Source organism: Dipodomys merriami, unplaced genomic scaffold, assembly GCF_024711535.1.
Source record: "Dipodomys merriami isolate MVZ:Mamm:240054 unplaced genomic scaffold, mDipMer1.0.p SCAF_4114, whole genome shotgun sequence".
NCBI classification, from domain to species: domain Eukaryota; kingdom Metazoa; phylum Chordata; class Mammalia; order Rodentia; family Heteromyidae; genus Dipodomys; species Dipodomys merriami.
The window spans coordinates 1-12,948 of record NW_027205732.1 but is presented as its reverse complement, the minus strand read 5'-3'; the positions used below and the strand labels follow the sequence as shown (position 1 = coordinate 12,948).

Here is a 12,948-nt window from a genome sequence, read left to right as displayed (position 1 = left end):
CCTGACACCCAGTGCAGTTATGGACACTACATCCCATATCCAACACCCAGCACATCTACCTGTGAACACATCCCCTGTGTACTCCAGATACAATGCACCAAACATGTCACCAATTGCACATTCACATTCATTAGGCCCACTGACTATATCCATCTACAAAGCCATAAATGGCACCACACCATGCTCCTCACACAGTACAGAGATGGCGCATAGAGTTTATACACTTTGAAAACACACATCCATCATAGTTTGCTCACAAGATGACAGCACACAGCATTCACATCAATGCTTGTACACAAATACCATGGACACCCACACACACCACTTGTGACACACTGCAAGCAAGGACACCCGATCACACACATGTGGATCACAAACACACAGGTGTCACGTGCACACCACACACATCACACACCCACACTACACACACACACACATACATCTCACAGTACTGAACACACATGCCACATATCCTACACACTGGGGCACACACACACATGCGCTGTGCTGACCATGGCGGCTGTTCCTCAGCTCTCACCTACACATAGACGTTCTGCAAATTTGACCATGGGGCAGGCCATTGTTGCAATCTGAGACAGAGAAAGGGAAGGAAAGAGACAGAGTGTAACCCTTGAGGGCCCATGAGTCCCCTCCCATCCTTCCTCAATCTCTAGTCTCACTCACCATGTCCACCTCATGATGTAGAAGATTGGGTTCACCAGCTACCTGAAACACATGATCCTCATCATCTGCGATCATAACTAACTACAACAGAGAGAAAGTAGCTTGAGACCTCCCAATCAGGGCTCAGAGGATGCTACATGACCCAAATCCAGGATGTGATCTTTTTCCCTCACACGAGGGAGGGCAGTGGGATGGTATATGCTTAGGGCCAGACACTGGGAAGCTCTCTGAGAGGGCACTGACTCAAACACCTTGGCAGCAGGTGCTTCCCACATCTTCTGGTGTCAGTGAGGCCTGACCTTGAGACTTTACCTCTATAGGCTATAAAGGGCTGCAGGTCCCTTGCATTGAGTACCTGTGTCCTTATAGCACTGTTTAAACCAATGATGAAAACGTATGATCCCAGTTGCCGAGCCATGTCAGCCTAAGGAAATAAAAATGAAGTGTTAAGTTAGATCATCTAATTGCTTGAGAGGTAAATAAATGCCCGTGAGGTTGATCTGGATTTACCTCCTTCTTAGCGTCCTCCAACACTGCAGGTTCCATTACTCCAGTGATCATGATCAAGATTATATTAAACACCTTGATGCCTGTTGAAAAAGCAAAGAGAGTGCTGATTAGTAGGGCTTCAGGCCTGCCATAGGCTACCAGGGCCTGGCATTGCTCATTGCAAGTGGACTGGATTCACACCCTTCACTTTGGGCTCCTGAGAAAGATCCCCAAACCCAGCACCCAATTCTCAGGGTAAGAAGGGTACCTCACCTCTGACTTATTCAACAGATAAAAAAGAAAGGGTCCCATTTAACAAGCAGCCTAGATTCTTATAAACCTCAGACTATGCAATCTTTGACACAAGGCAGTCCAGCCACTAACCCCATAAGCCCAGCCTGGTCATAGGGTAGAGGGGAATAGCCAGAACCTCTGCCAAGGAGAACAAATGAGGTAGATTAAAACCAGGGCATGCTCAGATGATAGCTTGCAGGCACGGGGGTCCTCCTCATCTAGGATTGCTGGTTAGAGATTACTGAGCAGGAGACTCCTTGTCCCCTAAGCATCCTAGTTGGGCTCTATAGAACTACTTATTTCAGACAGGCACTGGGGACCGAAAGTCTAGACGGGTATGGATTCTGGGTATGCACAGCTGTTTGTACAACCTGCCTGATGCATACGCCCACAAGGTAGGTAAGGCAAAAGTAGACAAGGAAAATCTGGCAGCCAGGGGGAAACTGAGCTGTGGTTTCCACACATTGAGTCCTTGGTCTGCTCAGTCCCCTGCCATTTCATCTTTTCTATTCACAAGGTCCATCTGTAGGTCAAGGACCCACACATATATCCACCCAGGACCTTCTGTCCTTCTCAGAATTATCCTGGGGGCAGGGGTGCTTTACCCAGTGCAACAAGATCAGCACCTGGCTCCAAAAGCATGGTGGAGAAGGAACCCAGGGGCATCTGTACCCAGCCCTCTCCAGGAAGCCAAGGCTCTGGGTCTGCCCCTAGGCTAATGAAGGCACAGGCCACTTACCTTTTGAGTTGGTCTTTATGATCTGCTCATTTGCCTGAAAGAAATGAAGACACATTGGGGAGATGATTGGTAGCACTTTGAACTAGAAAGCAGCTCTCGTGGAAGGCACTCACTATCCTTACCTTTTTAAGGGCTAGGTTCAAATTTAGTTTTCCTGTTAATGTAACAGTGTTCATTTCAATAAGCTTTGCACTGATTACCTCTCTGCAAAAGAATAAAATAAAATAAAAATCAAGTTGAGGTGAGGAAGGTAGATAGTGAATAACAGCACCCAAGCTGTCCCACAGCTCTATCTACTGTGCAGAGGGCCTGGATGAGAGGGAGCACCAGGCAGGTAGCCCTGTCACCCCCATCCTGCACTGGTTATGGAAGGAGGGTTTGACTCTTTTTCTGTTCCTGATCCCATGAGCACCGTGGCAGGCCAAGAGGGGAAGGGAATTGCTTAGTTCCTCCTTGAGAAACTCCTTCCTGGATCATCCCTGGTGAGAGTGGTGGTATCCTAGGATGTCTATCCGTGAGTCAGGGATTCTCAGTGACACCGGCATTCCTACTCCTAACCCTCATTTGGAGCCCTTCAATGGGTAGAGCTGAATTTGGAGAAGATCATCCTTCTGAGCCCATACCAAGCTCCTACCCCTCCCCCACTGCCATCACTCTCTGGCCTGACTCCCTCCCACTACCCTACTAAAGGAAACAGCCAATCTGCTTAAACAGACACAAGCCCCAGGACCTTGTATATGTCTGAGCAAAAGGCCCCACGCTGGGAGAAGTGCTGGCCAAGAGGCAGGGACATGGCCTTTCAGGTGGTGTCAAAGCCCACAGGATGCATTAGGACAGCAGGGCTGGCTCTGGTGGCAGTATTAAGATAGAAGTGGCAGGGAGGGCTGGTGTCTAGGTTCTGACTAGTCTAAAGTGATGGGGCTGAAGTGCCCTAGCAAAGTGGTCCAGAGTGGACCCTGAGGTGGCTTGCTGGTGGGGGCAGAGAGATTCTGCTATGGGCTGAGATCTGAGTGCTACCTACCCAACCCTGCTTGATTCTGCCCAGCACCCCACTTCCAGCACCCCAATGGGTGCAGACCAGGGTCTTCACAGTCCAACTTAGTCTTTTCTCTTGGAGCAGCTCAGATCCTGAAGTTTCTCTGGAACCTGGGGTGTACTTCTCATGGCTTCTCCTCTTCTTCCTTTATACCTACCCAGTTCCCTATTGCACCCTAGCTACAGGACAAACCCCACCAGGTTACCTTGGGCCATAGGTCCAGCTTTTCCCAGCATCTTATCCTCAGACTCCTGAGGCTGCTCAGACTGCTGAGGCTTCACTACCACTTCTGGCTTCTCTCTAGGCCTCTGGCTGAGGCTGAGGGAAACCTGAAGATGCTCTAGTCCTCCATATCCCTGCCTCTGATCTTCTCTCATTCAGCATAGGGTCCACATTGCAGGCCAGGCTCTCCCTTCCTCTCAGACAGCCTGAAGTTCCCTTTACCCACCCCTACCCACAAAGCTCCCAGCCCTTCCCCCTGGTTCCTGGCTGCCTCTTTGTCTCACTCTTCCAGTACAGAGAGCCACCTGTCACAGCCAACTCTCTAAAATTCAGGAGTAATGCATTAGATACTGGAGGCTCATGTCTGTGACCCTAGCTACTTAGGAGGCAGAGATCTGAGGATCACAGTTTGAAGCCAGCCTGGGCAGGAAACTCTTTAAGATTCTCTAATTAATCAGCCAAAAGCATGAAATAGAGTTTTGGCTCCATTGTTACAGGTTACAGCATTAGCCTTGATCAAAGGGACAGCATCCAGGCCCCGAATACAAGCTCAAGTATTGATCCCACTTCCCCCCCCCCCCCCACCACCCCAAAAAGAATGATGGAATGAATGCAAGGGACAGAGTGGAGAAAGGCCTATGGGCCCAGTAAAACAGGGGTTCATGGAGACAGGACTGCAGTGATTGGAGGTCAGTGTGGTTACTGAGGGATGTCACAACAGCCACCATGAGCAACAACAGATATTTCAGCAAAGCCTGCAAGGAAGGCCTGGAGCTTCAGTGGCCTGGGCCTTAAGGACACTTTGGGGGTTCAAAGGGACCCCTACCTGTTCCCACTGAGTGCCAAGGCCACCCGAGCATTTGTGTCATAGAAAATGAAGGACATGCGCTGGTTTGGGCTGGGGAAGAAGAAGAATTGGTGAGAAGCATTAGTTCTTCAGTGGTCAGAGGAACTCAGGAGCAGCCGAGGGAGTGGTGTGGGCCACAGCCTGGCTCCTCTCCCCTCTCACTTCCGAGATGGGCCACTGAGATGAGTTTAGTTCAGGTTGCTGAAGCCCAGGAGATTGGAGTCCTGGAGGAGAGAACCTGCCAGGACAGCTCCCGGGTCCTTTTCTGCTGCCACATACACAAAGGGACATGTATACTCACGTGTGCACACACACAGATTCACACATGCATATTTACATGGTCACACATATTCACATCGATACACAACAACACACATCTACACATCTATACATACATACCTATGGTGAAATAATCATACATATGCACAGACAGACAGACAGACACACACACACACACACACACACACAAGGTATGTGACATCTAATGCTTCTCTATGAGGGCCTCCCTCCCACCTAGCTTTTCTTCTACTGTCAAATTCTTTGCATCTTCATCTCCCCTAGACACCTTCTTTTCCTCCCAGGTTTAGACAGAAGCAGCAGATGCTGTTGAGATTCCCATGATACTGGGGGTTCTGTCCTGCCTAGCATGCCACCCTGGGCTCTGTGCTCCTCATCCTGGGAACTTCTATGTCTGCCAACTGTAATGGATGTCCTCTGCCAGCCAGGTAGCCACTCCCCTCCTCCCGCATGCACAAGGGGGTCTGTAACATAAAGAGGTCATACTCCACATGCTTCTCCACAAAATCTTCAAATGACGTGTACAGAGCACCCCAGCTAGTTGTGGTTTCCGATCTGAAAAGGAAAGAGATATGAGTCAGGCAGGTAAGGTGCATTCATGGCCAGGAAGCAATAGTTCCTGCAGCCTTCCAGTGGATTCTTTACAAAGCTTCCACCCTAATCTTCTAACTACATGGGATCATCTTAGAAGTATCAGACCTGCTCCTCAGGCTGTAGATCCTTCTGAAGCCTGCTCTGTTCTGAGCTTGGCCTCATGCCCCAATCTCACTCACTCCCCCGCATTTCCCAGCATCCACAGAAGCAGATGCAAGACAGGTACTCCAGGGGCCTGGGCCTCAGCCAGGGATGACAAGGGAACATGCTATTGAGTAGATCAGATTTTCAATCAGCCTTCAGAACCCAGCCATGAAGACAAAAACAGATCCAGTCAGGACTGTGCTAGCATCATCTTCTCTAACCACTAAGATGAGCAACAGACCCAACCTGTCCCACAGTCCAATTCCTTCTCATAACCTTCCTCTTTAAGGGAGATAGTCCCATCTACCTAACTTCTCTTGGGCCAAATTCTTTGGAATCTCTCCACAGCTCTGAAGGGGAGATAAGAACCATTCTAGGTATGGAGCATATATCTAGGTAAAGGTCAAGGGCTGTCATGTTTGTCCTAATCTTGAAGACGGTATGAGAAACTGAAGTGGACTTGACCCCTGGACCTGAGTCTGTTCATGTGTTTTACATGTTGTATAAATCAGATACCCAGCAGCAGGAACCACTTCTCCTTGTCATCAAGATGACTCACCTGAAGGTCATGTTTACATGTAAACATTACCAGATACCAGCAGCAACCTCCTCTCTACCACCTACTGCCCTGCGATCCTGCCTCTAAAGCTGCACAGAGATGACAAGCAAGTTCAGTAGTATGTGATGCTAACAGCATCAAGATGACTATTCATGGAGCATCAAGATGACTATTCACGGAGCAGATGGATACCAGGAGCTCTACTTGTGTGCTTTCCTTCCAGCTCAACCCCATGATACCAGCTCAGTCACATTCCTGAGGAAACCTGAGGCTCTGAAAGATTAGCCCATTGTCTAAATATAATATTCATATGCACACGGATCTGAACTCAGATCTTTCTTCAAATTCCATGCTTTTGCCACTACATTTGACATATCTATGTGTTGTGATAATATCCAATAATTGCCAGTAACTAAGCACTGGACTGGAAACTGATCCCAGAGAAGGAAATTTACCTTGGGCAGCTTCCAGACTCAAGTGCAAGACAGCTCCTTTCCTAGCTCATGGTGACATTTTCCTGTCATTATCCTTCTGCTTCCCCCTGCGTGAAAGCCGACTTCCCATGATGGCTCATGCACAAGCAGACTGTTCCATTCACTCATATGCTCTGGAGTGGGGTTCAGTTTGAGAAGGGAGTGAACACTTGCAGGAAGAGGAATGGTACACTAGAAAAACCAATTTCCAGGGAGAAGATGGTATGGCTAAACTCTGAGCACGCAGCTCTATTCATGTGTCAGTGCCCACCCACAGAAAAGAACGGTGACTACCAGGCATGTGAGGCCACCTCTAGGATTAAAAGCTGAGACTCCAACATCACAGTGATGTCACCGCACCAGACGAATGGGAGTAAAGATATGGAGTAGAAACACAGGAGTAGAAGTTTAGAAAGTAAAAAAATCTCTTTGCCCTTTGATAGTGTGTAAACCCTCAAACAGAGTCAGTTCAAGCATGGTATCAAAAATAAACATATAGCTGGGTATGGTGGCTGATGTCTATAATCCTAACTACTCGGGAGGCTGAGATCTGAGAATCATGGTTCCCTCCAAAGCTCACTAGCTTTGAACAACAAAAGCTCAAGGATAGCATCCAAGTTCCCAGTTCAAGCCCCAGGACCAGCACATATCCATGTGTGTGTACACATGTGTGTACGCACACACACACATATACACTCGACAAAGTACATGATATCAGAAGAAAGAATAAAACTAAAGGATTTGCAAGGAGCTGCTTGGAAGAGTTGGGGTGGTTGGGAAGGCAGTCTTTTTCCATAATTAAGTTTAAACAGAAAATGGATAGAAGAGCTAAAGAACAACATTATTGCTAAAATGGTCAATTTACCAAAATAAGAACACAATCATATGCATCAAAAATCAGAACAATCTTTTTAGAACACTGAAATAATTGATCAGAGAAATTGATCTATACTACAAAGTCTTCTATATTTTACTTTCAGTCATGGATAGAAGCTAGGCATCAGTGTTCATGTCCATAATCCTAGCTACTCAGATCCATAATACTAGCTACTGAGATCTAAGGATTGTGATTTGAAACCAGCCTGGAAAGTCTGTGAGAATCTTATCTTCAATTAACCACCCAAAACGCTGGAAGTAGAGCTGTGGTCCACATGGTAGAGTACCAGCCTTGAGTGAAAAAGCTAAGAGAGAATGCTGAAGCCCTAAGTTCAAGCCCCAGTAGCTGCACGAGAGAGAGAGAGAGAAAGAGAGAGAGAGAGAGAGAGAGAGAGAGAGAGAGAGAGAGAGAGAGAGAGAGAGAGAGAGAGAGAGAGAGAGAGAGAGAATAGCAAACTATATTTTTTTTCTCAAGTGCATATGGAATATCTCTCAGGATAGATTATATGTTGGTATAATGCAAACTAGAAAGTATCAATCATACCAAACATCTTGTTCAATCACAATGGATATGTCAAAATTTAAGAAAACAATCTTAAATAATAGGCTAACGAAGAAATTACAAGAAATAGTAGAAAACACCTTGAGACAAATGAAAATGAAAACACAATGGTGAGAAATATAGGGTACACAGACAGTAGTACTGAGAGAAAACCATAGATCATGGATTGAAAGAGGGGGCCCTCCAGTCTACAAGCAGTCTTCACACTGCAGGGATCCAGGAAAAAGAAGGAGAAAAACAAATGCAAGTCCACCACAAGAAGTAAATACAAATGATCATAGCAGAGATAAAGAAAGACCAGAAAACTGAGTGAGCATACACTCTATAAAACCAAATGTTATTTCTTTGAAAAGTATAGCGCAATTGACGAGGATTACCCTGAATTATCTGGAATATCTTAGAAGGAAAGAAGCATGACTCAAAACATTGTCAGGAGAAAATGAAAGTGGAAATATGACTTCAAACTCAACAGAAATGAAAGCTTAATTATGAACCTAGATAAAACGGGACAAATCCTAGGAACACCTGTAGCCTATTCAAACTGAATGATCTAGAAATCATAAATGAAAACCATTAATAAAATCTTAACCAAAATCTCCCAACAGAGTAAAGCCCAGAACTAGCTGGTGAATTCTAGCCAATATTCCACCAGGAGTTAATACCAGTGTCTTCCAAACTCTTCCAAAATTGAAGAGGAGGAAAACTCCCAAACTCATTCTCTAAGACAGCATCCATTACCCTAACAATGATGCCAGACAAGGGCCCTGTCAGAAAAGAGTACTACAAACTACTGTCCATGAAAGACACAGTATGAGGAAACAGAACTCAGCAACATTTGACGGTCTATACACTGGCCAAGTGGAACCTACTTCTACAGCACAAAGATGGTTCTGAATAGAAAACAGGCTGGAGAAAACAAAGTACATGACAGTTTTAACTGATGTAGAAAAAGCATTTGAGAGAATCCAACAACCTTTCCTGATAAAAACACTCACATTAGGACTCAAGAAAAGGTTTAGAATATAAAAGGCCATATATGAGAGGTACACAGTGAATACATCCAATGGTGAAAGATGAAAACTTTACCTTCTAAGATCTAGACGAATATCATAGTTTTTAGTAACAACACTTTTAGTCAACTTAGTAATCACCAGACATATCCAAATTAGAAATGTACAAGTAAACTTATTGTTGTTTGCAGATGGCTCTTGTCATGTGTGGGAAAAAAACCCTGCAAGCTATCATAGAAAATCTATTCAAGCTAACATGAATTCAACCAAGTACCTGATTGTAAAGTTAATAGGCAAAGCCAGTTGTATTCCTGAACACTGACAATAAGCAATCTAAATTAAATTAAGAAAACAATTCTATTTATAATAGCATCAGAGTAAAATCTTTAGGAATAAGTTAAACCAAAGAATCAAAATAAAAATTTTTCTTTTTTGGGTCCGGTCGTGGGGCCTGAACTCTGGGCCTGGGCGCTGTCCCTCAGCTCTTCAGCTCAAGGCTAGCGCTCTACCACTTGAGCCATAGCACCACTTCCAGCTTTTTTCATTTTGTTTATGTGGTGCTGAGGAATCGAACCCAGGGCCTCAGGCATGCAAGGCGAGCGCTCTACCACTGAGCCACCTTCCCAGCCCCTCAAAATAAAAATTCTTAAAACTAAAATATTACTAGCTGGTCACCAGTGGTTTATACCTGTAATCCTAGCTGAGGTCTAAGATCACAGTTTGAAGCCAGCCTGGGCAGGAAAATCTGTGAGACTCCAATTAACTACCTAACAGCTGTAAGTTGAGCTATGGCTCAGCGTTAGAGCAATAGCCCCGAGAAAAATGCTCAGGGATAGCTCCTCAGCCTTGAGTTGAAGCCCCAGGACCAGTACAGAAAAACATGCCCAGCACTGGCAGGTGGCTCATGCCTGTAATCCTAGCCATTCAGAAGGCTGAGATTGAGGATCAAGATTTGAAGCTAGCCTGGGCAAGAAAATCTGTGAGACAATTTTCTCCAATTAACTTCATTTTAAAAAATGCCAGAAGTGGAGCTGTGATTCAAGTGTTAGAGCACTAGCCTTGAATAGAAGAATATCTAGGGACAGCACCTATGTCCTGAGTTCAAGCACCAGGACTGGCACAAAAACAAAAACATTACTAAAGAAATTTAGACACAAATAAATACAAAGATATCTCACAGTTATGAAATTATAACTAAGCTTGTAAGCATTATGCCCACCTTTGGTCCTCAACTCTACCCAGACCTGAGCTCCTCCCAGCTCTGAAGTTCCTGCCATACAGCTGGCCCCCGTCTCTCTCTTCCCAGACTTACCTGAGCTTCTGCCTAACTCACTTCCTGCCTCCAGTCCCTCCTGCTACCTGTGCTCCTTCTCCGGGGGGGGGGGGGGAAATATGGCTCCTCTAATAAACCTTGTAATAATCTTTCTCCTGTGCCTGCCTGCCTCTGTGTGGTCCCTGGGGATGGATGTGATGGACACTTTCAAAGATGATAATACTTGCCAGTGTACTCAGCGATTTAATTTGGTCTGTGTCAAAATTCCTACATTTGTGTGGTGTGTGTGTGTGTGTGTGTGTGTGTGTGTGTGTGTGTGTGTGTGTATGTGTGTGTGTGTGTGTGTGTGTATGTGTAAGCAGAACATTTTGTAGTAGTTTTGTAGTAGTTCATTTTGAAATCCATATGGAATATCAAGGGATCACAACAAAACTTGGGAAAGAAGAATATAGAAGACTTGATTTTAAAACTGATTACAAATCTGTAAATAAAACAGTGTGGTTTAGCCTGAGGACAGACGACAGACTATCTACTGCTATCCTTTGGGTCTTCAGTGTCCCTTCCGCTAAAGGCATGGCCCTCAGCATTTGGTACTGTTGAGAGGTAATGGGTATATCTCTCAAGGGTCCTAAGGAGGAGTAAGAAGAGAAATATGAACACAGGTGGATGATCTGAACTGCATGCTGGTGAGAGGTCTTTCTGGTCTAGATTCCTCTTCTTTCCCATCCCCTTCTGAAGCCCCCTCAGCAACAGAGTTGCCTGGCCCATACCAAGGCTGCCTGTAGGAACAGATATGGATCTAGCCGAAGGTGAAACAGCCCTGAGGTCTCCTTTAAGCTCCAGAGTTTCCATAGGCCTATGAGGCTGTTTGGGCCAAGGGGAAGCCCTACTTACTCCCACCCATTTCCTTATCATAGGTCTGGCAGTAAAGCACTCCCTGATGGATGTCCTGTGCACTGACTCATCCTTAGCTAACATTCAGGAATGGTCTGTTTTTTGGCTCTGCCTTAACTTCGAGCACATTCTCTAGGTAAAGTGTGCATGGTGGGGAGAGAATGTCTCCTTGGGGGACATCCAGGGAACTCCCTGCCTTTCCCAGCAATATCTCAGGAAATCAAGGACACTGAGCTAAGGACAACCCTTTCCACACAGCCTAGCGACCAGCTCTGATCAGCCTCTGTCAAAGCCTTCAAAGGCTGCTGGTTAAAGGATGCAGAATTGGGGTGGCTGGCCTGGGACCATGTGGCATGAAATGTTAAAGGCTGCAGCTTCCTTACATAAGCTGGGAAATGGTGATAAAGGGCACATCCCAGGTGCCAATTTGGAGATATAGAGGAAAGCAGATTATGCTTCCTTTCTTTCTCTCCCAGGAAGAGCTAAGACATGTTGTAGATCAGACAAGTTCTATTCTAAGGCTAAGAAAGAACACTGCTTCTGCAATACTGCAGACATCTCTCCTAACAAAAGCTTCCCTGACTCAATGCTGAGTACAGACCACACAGTAAGAGGGGAGAGCAGACAGATGGTAAACCTGAGTGATTCTGAAGCCCTACCTTTTACACTTGATCATAACACCCAAGGAACCTAGACCCTCACAGAGCCAGGCCAGTGGCTCATCTCTCCTGGGTGGCTGGCAGAGTCCACATTACAGGCCTGCCCTGTGCATGGTGCCTGACCCTGGCAGACAGCAGAGGATAGAGAACACAGACTCCAGATAAAGATCAACATGCTAACACACACTGCCCTCCAGGTTTGGGGGATCTCAGCTCTTTCTCTTCCTTTTCAAGATACAGCATGTAGCAGATGCACCTGCTTCTCATTTAGGCTCTCAGAGAATATACCCACTAGGGAGGAGAGATAAAACTTTCTCGTTTAGTTCCAGGATTCAATGAGCCTGGGTTTGCTTTTTCAAGGAGCTACTACAATCACCCTGCCTGGCGAGGGAAGCCAAGAGAAGCAGGGCGCAGAGCAGGCCCAGATCCAGCCATCATAGTGGCTAATCCCTCTCCCCAACTCCAGTGCATCAGATCTGTACTGCTTATTGCTTGGGTTCTTGGAGTAGATGGCCATCCTGTGGGCCCGGGGGACCAACAATCCTGGGAGCCACTTGAAGCCAGGGCAAGAAGAACTACTCACTTGGCCAAAAGGTAGTAGACATCAAAGATACCATCGCAGTACTCTATAACCTTTGGTAGAACTTCTTCTGGCTCAAAAGTAAAATCTAGTTCAACCTTCTGATCATGACCATGATCCTGATCCCTCCCCTCTGGGACTTCAGGTTCTTGGAAAATATCAGGGTCCACAGGCTCAGAGTAGTCATATCTCCACTCAGAGTATGAACGCAGGATGCCCTGAGACAGCACCAGTAAAAATAAAAACCCAGAGCAAGGGACCTGGAGACAGCAACCCCCCATTTTTCTTCGCTAGCCTTGTGATCTTGGGATTCTATGGCAGAGCTGAGTTAGACAGTGTGCCGGCCATCTCTAGCTTCCTTCTCTATCGTCTCTGCCTGCGCCCAGAGGCCCAGGGCCCTTGTGCCCATCACCAGTGATCACTGCTGTCTTCGATCAGGCTCCCACTCAGAGCAAAGGGACTAGGGAAAGTTACTGGTTCTAAGCTGTCCTGCTTTCAGATACCTGAAAAGCCCTTCTCCTACTTCAGGGCAAAATATACTGGAGTTATGATGGACAGGAGGGTTGACATGGTGACTTTGTGACCTGCAGCCCTGCTCAATGCCCTGTGTATTAACAGTACCAAGTGGCTGTCACGAGGCCACCTTTCCCTCATCACAACTCCTCAGGTATTCTGCAGTGGTGAGTGAGGGACCAGCCCAAAGAACCCAGGCATTT

The 12,948-nt window shown here is 46.3% G+C and overlaps 1 protein-coding gene across 1 annotated transcript; it reads right to left on the bottom strand.

Annotated features, from left to right (window-relative positions):
* Positions 1-538: 538 nt before the first annotated feature.
* Positions 539-12,702, bottom strand: LOC138807131 (anthrax toxin receptor 2-like; the record flags this gene model as incomplete). The annotated part of the gene is made up of 9 exons (XM_069992695.1): positions 12,236-12,702; positions 5,095-5,163; positions 4,291-4,362; positions 2,329-2,410; positions 2,207-2,240; positions 1,195-1,274; positions 1,040-1,108; positions 685-765; positions 539-590 (listed from the first exon to the last, which is right to left on the bottom strand). Coding segments are annotated over exons 1-9 (817 nt in total), but the record flags the coding sequence as incomplete, so codon positions are not given.
* Positions 12,703-12,948: the final 246 nt, after the last annotated feature.